This window comes from Anarhichas minor, unplaced genomic scaffold (genome assembly GCF_050575085.1).
Source record: "Anarhichas minor isolate MPS153535 unplaced genomic scaffold, ASM5057508v1 ptg000023l, whole genome shotgun sequence".
In the NCBI taxonomy this organism is placed as follows: domain Eukaryota; kingdom Metazoa; phylum Chordata; class Actinopteri; order Perciformes; family Anarhichadidae; genus Anarhichas; species Anarhichas minor.
In genome coordinates this window covers 2414255-2434880 of record NW_027466469.1, presented here as the reverse complement: position 1 = coordinate 2434880, position 20626 = coordinate 2414255, and the positions used below count along the sequence as shown (strand labels likewise).

Genomic DNA, 20626 nt, shown 5'->3' with positions numbered 1-20626 from the left:
AAAGAAAAGAAGGAGGAATGTCTCCTCCTCCCCTCCCCGAGTTTCTTCCCCTCGAGCCCCGCCTCGGCCACCAGCAGCACACCTGGACCACCACGGAGCGGCAGCAGGTAAAGGCTGAGGAAGGACGTCAGCGTCAGCGGCTCCGTGTGAAGAGGACGCGGGCTGTCTGCTGCTGAAAGGCTCTCCGACTCCGAAAAGTGAGTTCCTGCGATTCCAAAGCGTCGTTACAACCTGAGCTCTTAGTCGATATGGTCCGGTGCGCTGTCGGCCTACACACACACACACACACACACACACACACACACACACACACACACACACACACACACACACACACACACACAAGGGGCGGAAACGGTGCAAAGGTTTTGTTAGTCCGGGAGAAGTTTCTCATTTTTGGATGTCGTCCCACTGTTGGAAAACGGAGACCTCTTTAGTAAAACAGAACTCATAACTTTTCCGCGCGTGCTCGCAGCGACTTTGACGCATTTATGGAGTTGATAAAAACGAGGCAATGAGCTGCAACACAAAACGGTACACTGACGCTGTTCTAACGAACACAAATCACAGGTAACACTGCTAAATCACATTCGTCTTCTTCTCATATTACAAGATGGACCAAGATTGGCTTTATTGGCCTCCTGTAGCACTGCACTTGTGATTGTTTGACTTTAGTTTGCTACACGTGTGCATGTTTTGCGTTTTAAATCCGTTTTATTGTTAACCTTGGTGTCCTTGTTCTCTTAAGTACTGGATGTGCTGTCTGGTTTCACAGAGAGAGACAGGCATCATGGGCGAGGCACCGGTCAGAGAAGATGGTACAGTGATGAGATCAGCAGAGGTAACTCCAGAAATGTGATTTCATCGTCTACATTTGGGTCTTTTTTTTTTTCCCCACGTGTGTTTGTGCTTTGACTAAACTTGCCTCTTTGCTGTGAAGTACGTAGGCTCATTTTCTGTGGATGACTGCTGCTTGGATGATCAGATAGAGCAACTGCACACTCGGCTGAAGTTCCTCAAAGTGAGTCCTGGGCCTTGACTCATCAGTGTCCCAAATAAAGCAACTGCTTGTAACATTCAGAGTAAGATACAGAATATGTTGTTTGTGTTAAATCAGAGTTGCAAAAGACGGAGGCCTGTATCGCTGAAATTCTCCATCAAAGGTGTGAAAATGTATGACGAGGATGAAACGGTACGTATGAGAACGTTCAAACGTTCATGGACGTCTTGTATGTTTTGAACCTGGAGCCATCAAAGATGAAAATATGTGTTCGTGGTCTTGTCTGCAGACCCTCCTGATGGCTCACGCTTTGCGTAGAGTCTCTCTGTCCACCGCCCGGCCCTTCGACACCCAGTTCGCCTTCGTCTCCCACAACCCGGGCAGCGCTGATGCCCAGCTGTACTGCCACGTCTTTCAAGCCAGGCATTCCAGAGCGGTGAGACGTGACCGATATCATGTTGGGTCTGCTGTCGTATTTAGACAGAAAGTTACAGCTCCAACGTGTCTGGATCTTTATTTATTTTTTTGTGCAGATCTGGAACATGGCTATGAAATATGTGGGATCAGCACTTGGTTGTAACTGTTTCCACGTCCCCTCCTGTAGGCGCAGTTCCTGAACCTGCTGCTGTGCCGCTGTTTCCAGCTGTGTTACCTGGAGAAGCACCCAGAGGAGGCCCAGAAAGACTCCGTCGGCTCAATGCCTTGTCGTAAACCCTCCTTGCTCAACCACGGCTTCCCTCTCAGCGTCAGCGCCCTGGTCTCCTTCAGAAGAGCCCCTTTCCAGGGCTTGCTGCCGGGCACTAAGGTTTTGAATGTACTTCCTGTACTCACTCGTACACCATGGTATTTTTCACCTTAACCCCAGTGCTTCCCCCTACATTTTCTTTCCCCCGACCGTCTATATAGAAGAATCGAAAGTCCTCCGATGACCTGCACAGCAGCCCCGATGAAGTCTTCCCCACCTCCTCCCCCTCGCTGGTGCGAAAGAAAGCCATCCGCACTAAAGCGCTGCGCTCCGGGGCTTACCGCTCCTTCACGTTCACGCCGCTCAAACAGCGCAGCGTTCAGGAGCGACTGAGTGCGTCACAAGGTGGGCCGAGTGTTCACAGAGCGCTTTCAAGAGTGAAAGAGTGGATTAGGTAAAGCAAAGCCCCTCAGTGTTCCGGTGATGGGGAGCCACTCACTGTCTGTTGTGGTGCCAGAAGGTACTTTTTGGGATTTAGACTCAATAAGGGGATGGATAATGGTCTGGGCTCACGTGGGTCATTTTATAGATTGTTTTTTTTATTTGACGTTAAGCTGTAGTGCCTTGAAACACAAGCATTGTTTTAGCGGTTCTTTAATCACCATTTGCTCCTTTTCCATCTCGGTCCTGTTACGTTTAAAGAAAGAACATTTCTTTCACTGAGTTGGGATCACATTGGATGCTTTCCCCACTCAAACACGACTGTTGGAATATCTCCACTCTTTGGACCTCGACTTGGCATGAAAACACCTCTAACTTCACAATGATTTCTCTCTGTGTGTGAATCAGGAGAGGGCACAGACGGAGCGCCGGTGAGGAGATCCCGCACGCCAAGCTTGGCCGAAACCGAGGAAGCGCTGGCTCAGGAAGTGTGGTGTTGGGCTGGTATCGCAACGTGAGCGTCACTCGTGCATTTAACGCCCCTGGCCCTTGTTGTTTTCTTGGGTTTGTCTTGGGTTTTCTAACTGCGTGATCTTGTGGTGTATTTCAGTGACAGCAGCTGTTCCCTGCTTGCAGATGATGTTCTGGGATCGTACCTCCTGTGCCCTCATCCTAAAAAACCTCAAAGTGGCTCTCTCATCATTCGCTTCCCCTCTGGCCTGATCACCCACCTCATCGAAAACACCTGCAAAGGGAAATTCCTGCTGGAGGTATAGTTGTTTTGTCAAGATTGAATGTTCTACATGATTATTGGCAGAGACGCACTGATGCAGATATTTGTCCGATACTGACTTTTTGAAAATAAGGTTCGTATAAAAGGCATGTGCTGTATGTGTATTAAACACCAATATTACCTCACAAGTCTGACTTTCCATACATTCCCTCTTGGATGGATTGAAAGTTTGAAATAGTATCATTCCACACAGCTACAGCCAGTGTAGTTAGTATCTGCCTGCTTCAATGAGAATGTATCACGCTTATCTCAAGTGGAACATCATAAACATTAGATGCAATTTTTAAAGAATCTAGGTTTCCTTGTGGAGACATATCTCTCTGCAATTCAGTGATGTATTTAAAAACTGAGAGATCTACAGAGTATTAGGTGTGAGGGTGTTGGAGAGGATAAACAAAATCCCACAAACTCTCCCACTCCACGGAAACCAAAGAACAATGAAGTCATTGTTGGCATTTGATTAAAGTTGTCTTGGCAAACCGATAGTTCTGTGTAACCCCGGTTGCGACCTTTTTTGATTTGACAGTATTTTTTCCTCTTGTTTCTTTGTGGCAGACGTACACCGCTGAATTCAGTTCCTTAGCCGAGCTGATCGAATACTACACGGGGACTCGGGGTGAGCTGGCGTGTCTGCTGAGCTGTGCCCGGGTAAACCACTGTTACGAGTGGGAGGAACACGCCAGCCGGCTGTAAAGCCACACAAGAGCCTGAACAAAGCCAACATTACAAGTACCTGCAGAAAGCACTGGTTTTAACCCCTGCACACTGGAACTTGTGGATTGCCAACCTCAGACTGAGTGACTCCTTTTATTTTATATTGCACATATATAATCTCTTACCTTTTTAAAATCACATGTGGTGTTTTTGGGAGGCTTCATTAACTGCATAACTGCACCTATTGTTGGCACTTGATGTACAGTGTACAAGTAATTTCCTCAAAGGGTACTCTTCTGTAAAGGCGTAATATGTTGTGCTTGCTGCTTTTTTATGTATTTCAATATAATCTTTTTTTAAAGTATTTTTATTTGTGCCTGTAAGGCAGCAGAGGAGTTTATTTGTGTGTTTTTTAAGACGTAAAATGTAACTATTAGAAACCCTGGAGTGGAATTGATCCCACAAATATATTTAATCAAATTGTATTATTCCCTGAATTTTAATCTTGCCTCTTGAGAAGGGACATGTTTAAACTATCTGTGTTTAAAGTCTGTATGAAGTCACAGTTTACTGGTTTTAACTGGTAATGTTTGTTAATATCAGTGCGCAGGGTATATTAAACTGCACGCTGTCGTATGAAATTAGGTCTTGATCATAAGGTTGTATGTGAGATTATTTTCTGGTTCATTATAACTAATTCAAGTGTTTTTTTTTTGCACCATCTTTTCCACATTAGGCCAACAAACAGTTTTCCTATTGTTCAGCCCTGTTTGAGATTAAACGGCAGATGTTCTCTGTTTTCAACCCAAATCCAGCAGAACTGTTTTCCATTATTCATGACTGCATAGCACAACCTCACCTGCAGGTTTGATATTGATGCTACTTGCCTCTGCAAATTATTTGTGCTGTACACAGTTTCTAAATCCAAGGGCAGAACTCCACATGGGATTGCTTCATGTGTGAATTGGGTAAAAGGAGATTTTTGCACTGATATGCACACAGTTGCTAGTTTAACACTTGGCTTAGACTGAATAAATGGTGACTCTCCACCTCCAAAAGTTGAACTAGGCCTATAGTGTCGTTTAGTTAGAAGGATGGAAGGTAAAGTTAGCTTAGCTAGGTGGAGAGGTAAACGGACACACCACATATTCATGAAGGGACTATTTCTTTCTTTTTATACACGACTATACAAAATATGACACTATGGTACAAAATATATGTATTTAGTGACCTCACTCCCTCCTCACCAAAATGGCCGCCTGACTGTGTCCCTCGACGGTTTATGGTTACTAAGCAACTTCATAACGCCGTCGGGACGTTACCTGACCAGTACAATGTGTCCACCGTGTCTGGGAAAGACTCTAACTGTTTCTAAATTAACTTTGAGGATACACATTTGAAGTCTCCTGGTAGTCTGCTGTTCTCAGCGGACGTTAACCGGTACGTGAACCGTTATCAGCCGTTAGTCGGCAGCGTTTGTCATCTGATTATTAGCTAATGAGGATCCTGCTCGTGTATTTATAAAGCGGAATTAAACACGTCAACCTTGATTTCATCCGCCATGTCCTGCACGAGCCGACTGCTGTGAAGTGGATGTTGACATGGGGTCAGAGTCGGTGAAGGTGGTGGTCAGGTGCAGGCCCCTGAACGACAGGGAGAGGGCTCTGGGCTCGGACACGGTGCTGTCAATAGACCTGCACCGCTGCCAGTGCTTCATAGAGAAGCCCGGGGCGGCCGACGAGCCGCCCAAACGGTTCACCTTTGATGGCACCTACTTCATCGATCAAACCACCGAGCAGATGTACAACGAGATTGCCTATCCTTTGGTCGAGGTAAGCTCCTGGAGACACTTTTGATTTGTTTGTGGTGTTGTCAGTACCAACACGCAGCAGCAGTCTTGAGATCCACGCCGGTCACTGGACTCCCTCAGTCCAACAATAGCATCTCTTATTGCTAAAGACTGCAGACCTCATTATTTACTTAGCTGACCTGCTGTCAGTCACTCACAGAGGTCAGCACTTTGTTGGTCCTTTTTAAAGGACCCTCGTGCATTAATGCCACATTTGTTTTTTTGTTTTTTTTACAGGGCGTCACTGAGGGATACAATGGAACAATCTTTGCCTATGGGCAAACTGGAAGTGGGAAGTCTTTCACTATGCAGGGAGTGTCCGATCCTGCAGCCCAGAGGGGGGTCATTCCACGAGCCTTTGAGCACATCTTTGAGAGTATTCAGGTAGGTTGGGGGAAAACCGTAGTTAAATTAACAACATAATCCGATTTAGGCATTCAGAAGTTTCATGCAAAAGTCTCCCCCAATGTCAGTGCACGTACTTCTTCTGTCGGGATGATATGCATGCTTGGTTCAGTCTTGCAGTTCTAGTCTCTGTCCAGGCTTGTCTAAGCTCTGCGTGCTCAGAGACAATAGTTGTATGCATGTTCTTGTTTTGTGCAAGCTAGTGTGCAGAAAATACTAAATTCCTGGTGAGGGCCTCCTACCTGGAGATTTACAATGAAGAAATCCGAGACCTCTTGGGTAGTGACACCAAACAGAGATTGGAGGTAAGTCTCTTAAAGCTCTGCTGTTTTAAATAACAAAACAACCAGCAACACTGTGTGACATCATAAGCCAAACATGATTATTGTTCTCTGGCAAGTACAGTCATTATGAAACTTGTTTCTCAGACTCTTCTCTGACAGCGAACACTGCGCTACTTATGTTGTGTGGACAATGCTGTGCAAGTTGCCATGGTGACTTCAACTCACGGTGGTTACATGATTTCTTTGAAGGTCAAGGTGTTTGCACACAAGGTGATTTTTGTTTTTTGTGTGGTTGATGAATGCGCAGCTGAAAGAGCATCCAGAGCATGGGGTGTATGCGCGGGACCTCTCCGTGCACACTGTGCACAGCGTGGGGGAGTGCGAGAGAATCATAGAGCAAGGGGGGCGGAGCCGAGCAGTGGGCTACACACTGATGAACAAGGACTCCTCACGCTCACACTCCATCTTCACCATCCGTTTGGAGATCTGCAACACAGGTGAACACATACACACACACACACACACACACACACACACACACACACACACACACACTAGCTGTAACATTGACGTGTGCTTGTAGGAACATGTGAGCCTACCAGCTGCTCAGTATTAATAGAGCAAGATGTCAACAAGCTGTCGTGCTTAGTGTGTTTCAAGAGTTATTTCTTGTGCCATCTTTTTTTTCTGTCTACTTTCCACAGAATTCATATTTTGACCTGAATGCCTTGTTCAGAAAGATCATAAATATGTTGCTTTCAAAAGAATGTGGACAATGAAAGACAAATATGTTAAATAAGCGTCTTGCATTTTAGCCAGAAAGCCAACATGTTTGAGAACAAAGAAACACAATTTGCTTCATGGCCTTATTGCATTTGTCTTTATTTGCCTCTTGTGGTCGATAAGTTGCCAGCTCCGTCTCCACATAGATGGATTTTTCCTTATAATTTAAATGTCTTGCAAAAATGCTACTCAGTTATACAAAGATTAAGAAAAAACATGGCTAACCACTTTGATAGTTGAGTCAGGACTTTTTAATTCATAGTACACATAGAGATGACACTTTAAAACAATTAAACCACAAAAATAATTATGAAAAAAAGAAGAAAATCACATTTTGAGAACCGATAAATGGCTGAAAATATAACAATAAGCATTTTACACAGATAACTAATGACTAATATAAATAGAGAGGGCAGCTATGTCTGCTGAAAGTCGTTTTTGTATCAACATTCTCTTTGTCGCCCCACACTCTCAGATGCAGACGGCCAGGATCGTCTACGAGCAGGTAAACTCAACCTAGTTGACCTGGCAGGAAGTGAGCGTCAGTCTAAGACCGGTGCTACAGGTGAGCGACTCCGCGAGGCCACCAAGATCAACCTCTCCCTCTCGGCCCTGGGCAACGTCATCTCGGCTCTGGTGGACGGACGCTCCAAATACATCCCCTACCGGGACTCCAAGCTGACCCGACTGCTGCAGGACTCTCTGGGAGGAAACACGCGCACCTTGATGATCGCCTGTCTCTCGCCCGCCGACAACAACTATGAGGAAAGCCTGAGCACGCTGCGCTATGCCAACCGGGCCAAGAGCATCCAGAACAGGCCTCGTATCAATGAGGACCCGAAGGATGCTCTGCTCAGAGAGTATCAGGAGGAGATCAAGAATTTGCGGGCCCTGATCTCAGGCCAGCTGGGCGCCGCTGACTTTGCGTGTGAGTGATATTTTCTGTAACTAGCCTTTTAAATACGAGGGAAACAACATATTTGTATTTGATGATTGCCATAAGATTTAAATGCAGATGGTGAACCATGTTTCATTTGCTTCTTTGTTGACCGTTTCTTTTTTAATTACCTGTTTGGCTGAAAAACAAACTTTTGTTTATCACGCAGCTCTGCTGGCTGGTCAGTTGTTTGAGGCACCCCCCGCTGTTCCTTCAAGGCCACAATCCAGCAACACAGAAGCAGAGAAGGAGAAGATTAAAGAGGCAACTGCAGGCCGTTCCCACACCAATATATCACGTCGCATCTCCACATGCTTTGTGTAAGAACCAGGTGATTTATGGGACTGTATTCTGCTCTCGCCACAGGAGTACGAAGTGAGGCTGGCCAAGTTGCAGGCTGAGTACAATGCAGAGCAGGAGTCCAAAGCAAAGCTGCAGGAGGACATTGCCGCCCTGCGTTCCTCCTGTGACTCCAAGCTGTCCAATCTGGAAAAGGCTCGAGCCAGCAGGGGGAGCTCCGTCCCAAAGGATGAAAGCAGAAAATGTAAACCATGTAACTAGTTTTAAAATGTGTTTTAATGCTCACCAGCCTGTCAAAAAGCTTGAGTGAGTCAACGCTCCTGACAAAGTCTGAACAAAAACTGAACATTAGAAACGTTGTACGTGATTGCATTGTTCATCAAGAGTTCTTGCAATTGTGTCCACTCCCCTGTATTGCTTCTCAGCATCAATGAGCTCTGGCTGTATGACAGAGGATGCGGAGGAAGAGTTCCTCCACAACATTGGTCCCATGTGCCACGGTACAACTGGAGAAACCTCCCTAACCCAGGTACTGTCCACTAGCACCTTCCATCATTTTGAACTAATCAACATTATAGTTACCAAATGAGATATCCACCACTTCAGAAAAAAAAAAAAAAACCCAGCTTGAAATGATTGCTGGCATGAAAATAGAACTATGGATTATTAGAAATATTAGAAACTCAAAGGGTATTATTTCCTCATGTTGGTGAGCCAGCCTGCTGTACCAGCAGTCGGTGTCCAAAAAAGCCCGGACGGATGCTCACCTGACATCCCTGCAGGGCCTCCGGACCAGCAACACGTCCTGGAAAGGTGCGTGGGCACACATTTTATACACATAACCAACCATCAGCATTTCTTACACTTTATGATAAAGGTCTTTCTACATCATGTCTACATCAAGATGAGGAGCATGGAGTCGTAATAGTCCGGCACGTTATTTTATGCTTTCCTATATCAGCCCATATTAGTTTATTGCAGATCCATATCCTGTGTTGGCCATTATGTAACAAGAAATTGCAGTACAGAAATGCCAAACAAGGTTTGAGGTCATTTAGAAACACTGTCACTATTAAATAGTTTGTCAACTAGAGAGCAAGTTTAAAAAGTCACGCTCGGTACGGTTTCAGTATGTGATCACAATTGAACAAAAACAAAGGTTTTTATGATTGTTTATCTATGTTCTCCGTATGTTTTACTCCCAAATATTGATACCAGTTTCAGCCATAAAAACCCAGTATTAGTCGTTCCCGTTCATCCGTCTCTCCCCAGACTGCAGCAGCTGGAACAGGAGGTGGTTGGAGGAGAGCAGGCCAGGAACAAAGAGCTGAAGCAGAGACAGAGGCAGAGGAAGAACCTCGCCGACCAGAGAAAAGTCCATCTTATCTGCGCTCTGTCAGAGAACAGTGAGGACAGTGAAAATGTGCTGTTGAACGTCTATAACTCCATCCAGGAAGAGGTCCATGCCAAAAGCCAAATGCTGGTCAAGGTCCAGGGCAAGGTGGGTCCCAGCGGCTGCAGGACACACGTAACGGGTTCTTTGGGACATGCAGTGGGTTTGGAGCAATGTTTTAACAACTGGCTTAAGGGTCTGCGGTGCAAAACTCCACCCGCATTAGTGTTTACGTAACACCCAAATCTTTCAAGGTTAGCACCAAATGATGCTGGATAATGTCAAATCAACTTTGCAGAGTCTCTAAGCTTTTTGGTGTTGAAACAATGTGCTCTCTGCCATTCAACTGTGAAACCACATCCACCTGTTGTGACAGCTGAGAGCAGCCAAACTGGAGATCCGTGACCTGCAGGCAGAGTTCGAGGTGGAGAGGGACGACTACCTGGCAACGATCCGGCGGCTGGAGAGGGAGGGCCAGTTACTGCACAGCCTGCTGGAGCGTATGGTGCCGCTGGTGCGCCGTGACTGCAACTACAGCAACCTGGACCGCTTGAAGAAAGAAGCTGCCTGGGATGAAGACGGCGCCGCCTGGAGGCTGCCCGACGTTACGGTGCAGAAAACAACACTGCCTTCAGGTGCAAAGTGCGAAGGCAGACAAACAGAAAGTAGACAAAAATCATCCGTTTTGAGTGATGCTGTGGCTTGTGAGTGTAAATATATGCGTTTCACAGAATCTCCCCCTTTAAATATCATCCCGCTTTCGTTCTCTCTCACAGCTGTAGCTCTGAAACTTTCAGCTGATAGAGGTTCAGCTGCTGACGCTGGAGAGCAATTCATGGTGCGTTTCTGTGTTTGTGGGCCACGCGTCATCTCACACACACACACACACACACACACACACACACACACACACTCTCACTGAAACACTATCACGGAGCCTTAACCTCCTGTTTGTTTTTAAGCAGGTGGAGGAGGACAGGTACAAGGAGATGCTGGACCGTAGTGACAGTGAGAACATCGCCAGCAGCTACTTCAAGTCAAAGAGAGCGAGCCAACTGCTGGGACGCGAAGCTACCAAGGGACACGGTAAGACAAAAACGACAAATGATAATTCATGTCAACGTTTGCTTATCTAATTAGCTTTGTTGCAGACTGACGTCACTTCACTCTCACTGTGCTGAATCAGCAGGTTGTCATCATTGTGTGTGTGTGTGTGTGTTTTTGGTCTTTCTTTGAATTCTGAAGTGTCCTTTATTTGAGGTGGAGCAATTAACCATGCCAAGATCATAAAGATGTACACAATACTACGAAAGTAATTATGCTTACATTGTAGATAGTTGCTGTCACAGTGCTGAACCAATTTACATTTAGGCGTTTACCCCTTCTACATTGGTTAAGATATGATATACTTTATTGGTCTTGGGCTCCAAGCCGCTGCATCACACACAATCCACATGCACGCGTAGAACATAGATCATACATACACTCATGCATAAACATGTCTTCAATAGTTATGAATAATAAAACCAGGTGTGATCAACACAGATGATAAATATTCAAGTCACAATGGTTTTTCCCTTCTGACGGAGCTCTTCTCCCACAGCCGTCCACTCTCCTCCGCTGGTTAACGGGACGGCCCACCTCACTGCGAGCGGTTCCACCATGAACCCGCCTGTCGGCACAGACTCCGTCCTGCCCCGCCCCTTCCGCCTGGAGTCGCTGGGCGTCCCAGTGTCCAACGGTAAGGTGAGGCGCAAAAAAAGCAAATCACATCCATAACGAGGGGATTTGAAAAAAAAAGGCCGTTCCCATCCCCTAAAATACTTTTTTTTTTTTGGACTCAAAAGATTGTATGCACCGTGAAAGCTCACATACACTATGTATTAAATTATCAAATATGTAATGTTTATAACTCCTGCTAACCAGAAATGTTTCGGCCCATTTTCTTGACATTGGCGACTCCAGGTGTCACGGGTTTTCAATCACATTTTGAACGTTTGCTTTGGACATGATACTACCTACACAATGATGCTACTCTTGAAGTTTTTTGCACTGTACCTAAAAACTTGTGATTTCTGCACTGTGAGACTCAAAGTCCAGCTCCTATAATATTTAACTTCTAATGTGTTGCGCCGTTGCTGATTTGTAAACAACCATTTCAACCTGTTCCTTATCTAACTTCTCAAGTTCTTGCTGCTGAATAGATCAAATAAAAGGAATGAATTCATCCACATCATGGCTCGTTTCATTAATGGCTCTCAGTCAGCAACACGTCAGACCAGTTTGCTGTGTCTCACTGTCACGAATAGGCATGGGGGGGGGGCTGTTGTCAAGGCAGCAGCGTCGACAGGTAGTAGACGGTGATCTCATGTTTCATACTGTGACCTCTGGGGTCAGCATTGTGGATTTTGGTGTGATTGTACTAAGCCTAATAAAGATGAGCGAGCCATTCATTTATTCCTAAAGCAAATCTCGAAGCTGCTTTTGATGCAGATGTCCAAATATTGCATGGATAACAATGCACTATTTAAAATCGTCTCTATCTGAGGAGATCTCCGATGCATCTCTACTGATAATCTCAATCCTCTCTGCAGCTCACTTTTCTGTCTGAGTATCATATTTCTAAAAATGGCTGCAGTGGCCTGATTTCTCCATCCATTGTTTAATAATACTTGACCGGCAGAGAGCCGTGTCGGTTTCAAAATTCGACACCCTTTGTTTGCCTGTGCGCAGACACAGATACGGGCCCATTAGGCGAGCCCCTTGCCTTAACGAGAGATTAGACCACTGACGGCAAACTGCAATCGTCTCTCGCAATAATCAACCACGTACTAATTCAAGACTGTTGCATAACGAGAGCCCAGCCTTTCAAGTAAGTCAGTGGTTGGAATTAGAAGTCTCTCATGCGAGGGTTATTGAGAAAACGGAGAAAGGAAAGTAGAGGCCTGCTAAGTTCACATGGAGGTATAGGGCTCAGGATAATCGGATAATGGAAGAACAGCTGAGCAGGCTTTCTCGTTGCCCGAGTAGCGTGTAAGATGAGGTCGTATGGCCGGTAGTCATCGTGTAAGTGGAGTGTTTGATGAGGCAGAGACTTACTGCAGGTTAACAGGGATGGTAGTTTGTCTGACTTAAGGGGCCTTTGCTTCTTTGTGCTCCACTAATTCTGTGCGATGTTATTCCACAGCGCAGTCAGAAAAGGCAAACCGTTAAGAGCTCCAGCTAATCCCATTTCAAATCATGAGTCGAACAGTCTACGCTGACGGCTTCAGAAACAAAGCTGCATGATTCAAAATGACGAGACAGGTGGACTGTATTTAAACATGAGGATAAAAAAATAACAATACGCAGTACATATCATGCAGACTTCTTTATTTTCTCTGTTTTTTTAATGGAGATGGTAAAGAGTGGGTAAAAATAATCACATTGTTGTTTTTCTGGATGAACATCTCCAGTATTTAGACAATGAATGCAGTCATCTCACATTTTCAAAACCATCTCAACCATTTTGTATAAAATAGTAGCAGAAACATCAATCTCAATAATAACGTACTGCTGATTGTTACTAAAGATTAGAAAACACTGAAAAATCACCCCAAAACACTTTGAGAATTAGTTTAACAATCATAATGATCTTCTTGTTCGAGGCTTCACTCCGAGGAATGTACTCGACTATCCACTTAAAGGCACATCTGTGAGTTATAAAACAATCCGTCATGGAAGAAGTCTGTTGATTCGGGTTGATGTTTCCTTTAAGTAGAAGTGGAGCAGCATGTTATGTGCAGTATAATAAGGAAGGAAGAAGATTAATGGAAAGCTACAATATGGCTTGCTTCACTATCTAAAATGTTATTACAATATCTCTTTCTATTGTTGACTTTAGACAATTTGTTAGAGCCATAAACGTGTGTGTGCGCACAAATGTATTTAAAACATTCAGCGGCCCATTGTTGGGCCTTGTCAAGTCTTAACTGAAATTTGTTACAGCAAAAATAATAAGAGATTCTGATTAGATGGAATGACATTAACATTTCAATCGAACACATAGAGCCTCAGGGGTTTGAAATGTGGTAGGTGCATTTTCAGATTGAAACCAACATGAGAACAGTTGGAAAACAACTGCCCTCAAGTACGTGCATCCCTGTGTGTTAAAACCTCTGTCAAAAGTGCTGTTCCTGCCCTTTAAATTGTTCCACTTCTTCATCCTCTTCTGCTTTAGTTTGCCAAAGTGCCAAGTGCCAAGTTCCCACTTAGTGCTCTAAGTCTCTTTAAGCCGGTACTCTTGAACTCGTTCGGGCCACTGCCGTTACACAGGCAGACTTGTGCTGTTTACCTGGTTTAGTCTTTGAGCAGTCCAAGCTTTCTGAGAGCTTCTTTGCGATCCGCTCCCATCCCAGGCACCACCATCACCGTATATCCCACTGAGTTTGAGGGTTTGCGGGGCACAGGCTGGCAGCTTCCACCCTGTCTGTGGTTGTCTAGGGTGGCAGAGCGCTCCAGACCAGCTGCCTTCAATCCACTGGATTGAGCGGGATCTGATACAGGCACAGGTTGTATCAGATCCTCACGTCTGGAGTAGTGGTGGAAACTGACGCTGCTCTGCAGAGGCCTGTTCTTAGGCTCTGTGGGCACCTGAGAATGACAAAATGATGGGCTTCTTGATGGATTAACATTAGACGGACCTCTTGTGAATCTGTTGGGAGTTGGGTCCAGAGAGGAGTGAGATTTAAGGGGGGGCAGTGGGGCTACTGACTTGTTTTCTGGCTGTTGGTCTTTCAGGAGACCCAGCTTCAGCAAAGCTTCCAGTCTGGCGACCTGGGGATCTGATGCATTCTTGATATTGAATGAAGAGTTCGAGGTTACGGATGCTTCATTGTGTGCTTTCACAGATATGTTGGCGGGAATCTTTTTGGGTTTAGGACCAACAACCGGGGGACCAGTCTTAGACTTATAACTCTCTGAGTGGAATCTGACAGTTCTTGGAGGAATTTCGTGGTTTGGGCATTCCAGTGTGACAGGAAGGTGCTTGTCCAACTCTATAGTGTGATCAATGGTGGGACAGAGTGGCGTCTTCTTTGTGGAGGCACTCCTCCGCAGATGAACAAGTGCCTCATAGGACAGAGGACCTCGAGGAGGTAAACCTTCAGCTTTCCTAACTGAGTAGTCCCTGTGTTTGGTGGGAGGAGGTATCACAACATTAACCTCTAAAGGTACTTGGGGAGCGACAGGTTTCTGGTTGTGTTTGGGTTTGTTGCTTGGAGGAATGAAGTGGGGCTTAAAGCTGAGCTTTTTGGCTGGAACGGCACCTGTCTTTGCATTTGGTGCAGAACATGGAGAGCTGCTTGACACAACAAGAGGTGCAGGAACCAGGTAGCTCAGCATGGGTCTGGTGTCAACAAATTCCTGTGTGGGTTCCTTGGATGCGTGGTTCTGTGAACCTGAAAGACAGACAAACGCATGTTTGTCACGATAAAGTATTAAACTGACAACTGTTCAGCCAATTCTACATCTGTGCACAGAGATTAACTCACTGTTGAGCTTGCTTTTGCTCATGGAGGCTGACAGGTCTGCCAGTTTGTTAGCAATGTTGCCAGGGCTGGGCAGTTGGTCCGGTTCATCATTGGACAGTCCACTGTCTTCCTCGGTATCCAAAGACTCAATAGTCTCCTCCAAAAACATGAGACAGGCCTTCTCTTCAGCAGACAGGTGCTCCAGACTATCATCACTCTGTAACACATAAAACAACAAGAGGAAATTGTCAAACAGCAGAATTTAAATCACTTTTTATCAGAGAACCCCTTCACTTCTAAATAGACATGAAACCAATTGCATCCCTTATTTTTATGTTGCAGCTCAGTCACCGACATGGCTTTGTCTTGATATTTAATTTCTTATTTTTAACAATGAGTAGTAGTAGAACTAATAAGTTGGGAGGAGGGTACGGTCACTTACAAAGCCAGAATTGGCGCTGAGAACGCTGTCACAGCTGCCAGCGCTATCCATGCCAGTCATCGCCTCCAATCCAACGCCACCTGGCCAGGTATCGCTTTTGGGCATCTTAGTGCCCGAGTTTATCCAAGGTTAGTGGCACAGATTGTTGTGTTTCAGTCTGTGAGAAGGGAATTCATAGTTAAAATTCAAATTCTTCCTCCATCATCTTGAAAGAGCAAAGTTATTCCCCCAAAAAAGGCACAGCATTCAAAAGTAGCTTGTATTAATGTAATCATACTAGCATTGCATATTTTAACGACATTATTTATACGTTATGTCTCTTTTGATCATTTCCCACAGATTCTTAGTTGTTCTATCTTCCACCCAGCCATTGGGTTGCATGTCATTTTGTACATTATGACATGTGTACAGTCCTTCAACGACCACATTGGGAATTTTCTTTTGCATTCTCTTGCAGTACTTTTGGTCTAAACTTACGATAACATTTATGTTACCTAGTGCTAACCTTATGCAGCAATTTCAAATCAGCATAAAAGGGATTCATTATTATTACAAATAATGTGTGCACAACCTTTAGGCAGAATCCACACTGGTGTGATGTGATAGCATTTTGTTTTGTAGAAATCGTCCAACTTGCTGAAAAAAAACTACGTAAAATTGTTTTTAAAGTGCATTTGACACATAGACTTCAATGAGATGAAAGCTAATGACAGTAGTAGATACCAATACGTTGCTTTTAGTTATTGAGCAAAGGACAACTAACAAACAGTATGGATTAAGAAAACAGCGGCTCACCCTCAATAATGGTCTGTGTCAAATTTAGCAGCAACAATACTCTAGATAAATTCCAGAGCTTTGACGACATTTGATTTAATTACCACAGGACAATTTTTTAGCTGTAAATTAATTTAACTTTCTCTATAATTAATAGATAATTGACAGTACAATGTGCACAGACACTGATCAACAATATATAATACATTTGTTTTCAAAGAAGGTAAGCAAACATGGAGAGGAAGGAAAAATGACCGGCAATCAGCACCACAAGAGACTGGACAGCTCCAGATCAGTCTGATCTGCTTTACTGGCTCAGGATGAAATATAAATGTGTCAAACATGTCAGGATAACCCAGGGTTATGTCGACCGGGATTAAAACGAGTACTGGGTCATTTTAATCCTATTAGACTACAGTGTAAACATGGAGTGCATTGCGGTGCCATAAGAATCTGTGCCTTCATAACACATATGATATTTTAGCATGACTTGGTGCACAAGAGTGCACAATTGCAGACTTCATACTTCGTCAAGCCATTAAAGATCAACAAAATGTGTCCAGGGGCATTCACAGCATTAATATGTATCGCAAGAGAATGTGAAAACTATTGCCAGTCAATTCAAAAGTGTTGAAAGACGACTCAAAAAAACTGAAAAAAAGGTGTTCAAGCATTCTGAAAGAATTCATTTACAGCCTCCGGAGAATCAACTATCCATCCTTTGGGGCTTTTGTTTGTGGCTCAAAGTTTTAGAAAAAAAGTGCATTGAAATGTTTTTACACTTAAGAATCAATTGCTGCAGAACAGCAGCCATTTTAATGCAAAACAATAAGAACTTTTAACTGTTATTTTCACAACATCCATATTTGCTTGTCGTTCTCCTAGGTCCGATGTTCTGAGATGAGATAAAAATACTTGTAGTTAATTGGCTAAAACCACAGCAAAGGTACTCGTTAGAGGCTGCATGTGTTCATATGGACGAGTAATATATGGTTTATTAGGCTATTTTCCAGATTTCTAAATTCTCACATGCACACCTGCCTAAATATCATCTCGTCCACATGTAACCCTGTGGTGTGTTTTACATGCGCGCCAGCTTTCTGTTGACGGGACAGAATGACAGGGTATCATAGCGTAGTGTGTTTCCGACTAGTCCTCTAACTGCATGTGACTCAGATTACAGCACACATGCCACTCCTAATCTTCCTCAACCGGATCAGTTTCAGAGGTAGTAGAGGGACAGCAGCAATGATCCCCTGAAAGCTACATGATATCCAGGTGGACCATGTTGTCTGACTGCAACGCTATTCATCTGGGTCTATGTTCGTCCTCAGAAATGATCATTGTTTTAACGTGGTGGGATCTAAAGAGAACCTAAAATGTAACGCCATGATTAGGGATTTTTCTCTTTCTGGGGATGCTAACATTTTGGCACGATTCTGGCAATGAGATGCATCTTTTACTGTAAATGAGATTACAGATGGAAAGCCCAGTTGTTTGACAGCTATTAGAGCATCCGATTTTTTCCAGAGCAAACAACTTTTAGAGAATAAAAACAGTTCGCTTTTCTACTATAGAGCTGGGAGTTTAGTAGAAAGGAACCTCTGTCTGATCCAAGTGAAAAGAAATTCCCTTTTTGGATAAGTTTCCGCACCTGAGAGGGAAGGGCTGCTAGATAAGCCAGGAGAGGCACAAAAGCACTCCTGTTCACTGTTGCTTTGCCATGTCATCCCGGCCAGTCCCTATCGCCAGGCTGATATGTAAATGTACTCGTATGTCCTGCTGCTTGCAGGTCAGGATATGAATCTGACATAGCATTTATTGTGTCTTAATTTCACACAGTCGGGGTAGATCACATGCAAGAAAAAACATCAGAGTATTTTTAACTCTAATTAAATTTGCCTTGCCTAACTGTTATATAGTTCCCGTGCTGTCAAAGGTCTAGTGTGACTTTTTTTTTTTTCCCTGGTCATAACAAAACCTGAGACTAATAAGACTGTACGGTAGATATTGATTAACCCCTGTTGACCATTTCCAGTAAAAGGACATGGCAGAATAGACGTCATAATGTTATCTCCGTATAGATACACCTATAGTGTATCTATACGTGTATAGGTCTATCTCCGTATTGATACACCGATCAACACAGTACAGTAGCAACCGCCACAATAAAAATAACCCAGCCTCTGTGTTGTTTTGATTGTGGCTATAAAAGGGTAGCTTGTATTAGCCTAACCTTAACCCATTGTTTGAAGGGGATTGTGCAACTGGGTCAAATCATCCCCAGCTTCATTTTTACCTCTACTACCTGGCCTTCGACCCTCTGACTTCAGATAGGATTCATGTCCTCTGGAATGAAGATTATCTACAGTCTTTACAAAATATACAAAACATCCATTGATCAAAGGATGCGTGTAAAATGAAAATAATCATAAATAATCTTAAACTTGAATTGATATAATTTACTTCATATGAGCTATAGATTCAACCTTTTATATTAAAGAACAAATACACAATGTAAACTCATTTAAAAAGAAAGTTTAAACTAGCTTTAAGTAGATTAAACAGACCACAATCTGCACATCGCACTGACACATACCTGTTTTGAGTCTCCGTACATTAGTGTTCAGTCTTCTGCTTCTTGTGCAAGTGAAGACGCGGGCGAGTTGCTGAGCGGCTCCGTGTCACCTGCATGAGGAACTTTGTGCCCTCAGCGTTTAGCCAATCAGAGAGCAGCGTTCTCTTGAAGACACACGAGCCTTCGTCGTCATGGCACCCACAACTGCGGTAATCTGCTAATCAGTATCTCTGTTTCAAACTCTCTCTCTCTCTGTCTGCTAACTGTACTGTCTATGCTCATTATCTATGAAATGTAAACGGTTTACTCTCTGGGACATAATTCCTACTCTTGATACCAGAGGTGGTTGGAAAAGAGTTCCATTTGCCCCGTTTCATGGAGCCTTCTGAAGTAACTTTTTGGAGTACATTGTACTTGTCAGAGTAACGTTAGTTTGAATGCGGAATAGTTTTTACTCTTACTTGAGTAACGCATTTAACAAGTCATGTGTAGCCTGATGGAGAGAGACAGAAAAACAGAGACCAAATTATGCACATAAAAACAAAGACAAACTGCTTTTATTTCTTGCAGACGTGATTATTTCAACCACAGATGGTCTTCCTCAGATCAAAGTGAAGAAAAACACACACCTGTATTCAATGAAACGTTCCAGCATTATCTCCTAATTAGCCGAAATTAATCATCTTAAATGAGCCATTTTCAGAGACTGATTTGTCCACTTGTCAAGAATGTTGTCAAATATCCAGTTAAATTCACACCATTTATTGTTCATATGAGTACTTTATTTTTTTAAAGACACATGTTAAGTCTTTAATGCCATGAGGAGCCAAGATGAAAGTATAGCATGTGGAAAAAAGTCATAATAAAGTTATGTCGAAAAACATTAGTCATATTATAGCATGTGGAAAAAAGTCATAGTATAGCATGTGGAAAAAAGTAAAAAAAAGTCATAGTATAGCATGTGGAAAGAAATCATTAAAAAGTCATAGTATGTCGAAAGAAATCATTAAAGTCATAGTATAGTATGTCGAAAGAAATCATAGTATAGTATGTCGAAAGAAATTATTAAAGTCATAGTATAGTATGTCGAAAGAAATCATAGTATAGTATGTCGAAAGAAATCATAGTATAGTATGTCGAAAGAAATCATTAAAGTCATAGTATAGTATGTCGAAAGAAATCATTAAAGTCATAGTATAGTATGTCGAAAGAAATCATTAGTCATAGTATAGCATGTGGAAAAAAAGTCATAGTATAGCATGTGGAAAAAAGTCATAGTATAGCATGTGGAAAAAAGTAAAAAAAAGTCATAGTATAGTATGTCGAAAGAAATCATTAGTCATAGTATAGTTTGTCGAAAGAAATCATAGTATAGCATGTGGAAAAAAGTAATAGTATAGCATGTTAAAAAAGTCATAGTATAGCATGTTAAAAAAAGTCATAGTATAGCATGTTCAAAAAAGTCATAGTATAGCATGTTAAAAAAGTCATAGTATAGCATGTTAAAAAAAGTCATAGTATAGCATGTTAAAAAAAGTCATAGTATAGCATGTTAAAAAAAGTCATAGTATAGCGTGTGGAAAAAAGTCATAGTATAGCATGTTAAAAAAAGTCATAGTATAGCATGTTAAAAAAAGTCATAGTATAGCATGTGGAAAGAAATCATTAAAGTCATAGTATAGCATGTGGAAAAAAGTCATAGTATAGCATGTGGAAAGAAATCATTAAAGTCATAGTATAGCATGTGGAAAAAAGTCATAGTATAGCATGTGGAAAGAAATCATTACAGTCATAGTAT

At 43.2% G+C, this 20626-nt stretch overlaps 3 protein-coding genes across 3 annotated transcripts; 2 read left to right on the top strand and 1 right to left on the bottom strand.

Moving 5' to 3' along the window:
- Window positions 1–790: 790 nt before the first annotated feature.
- Window positions 791–4562, top strand: sh2d5 (SH2 domain containing 5). The gene is made up of 9 exons (XM_076097046.1): window positions 791–841; window positions 941–1021; window positions 1118–1192; window positions 1290–1436; window positions 1605–1805; window positions 1907–2090; window positions 2535–2640; window positions 2737–2896; window positions 3475–4562. The coding sequence occupies exons 1-9, from the start codon at window positions 791–793 to the stop codon at window positions 3610–3612; spliced, it is 1143 nt and encodes a 380-aa protein (XP_075953161.1). The 3' UTR covers window positions 3613–4562.
- Window positions 4563–4974: 412 nt separating this feature from the next.
- Window positions 4975–11303, top strand: kif17 (kinesin family member 17). Its single transcript, XM_076096934.1, has 14 exons — window positions 4975–5405; window positions 5660–5806; window positions 6031–6132; window positions 6419–6608; window positions 7370–7822; window positions 8001–8095; window positions 8198–8375; window positions 8557–8660; window positions 8850–8944; window positions 9404–9632; window positions 9901–10159; window positions 10301–10362; window positions 10487–10610; window positions 11128–11303. The coding sequence occupies exons 1-14, from the start codon at window positions 5175–5177 to the stop codon at window positions 11301–11303; spliced, it is 2445 nt and encodes an 814-aa protein (XP_075953049.1). The 5' UTR covers window positions 4975–5174.
- A 2349-nt stretch (window positions 11304–13652) lies between these two features.
- LOC142955412 (specifically androgen-regulated gene protein) lies at window positions 13653–20569 on the bottom strand. The gene is made up of 4 exons (XM_076096918.1): window positions 15477–20569; window positions 15056–15251; window positions 14278–14962; window positions 13653–14217 (listed from the first exon to the last, which is right to left on the bottom strand). The coding sequence occupies exons 1-4, from the start codon at window positions 15579–15581 to the stop codon at window positions 13863–13865; spliced, it is 1341 nt and encodes a 446-aa protein (XP_075953033.1). The 5' UTR covers window positions 15582–20569; the 3' UTR covers window positions 13653–13862.
- Window positions 20570–20626: the final 57 nt, after the last annotated feature.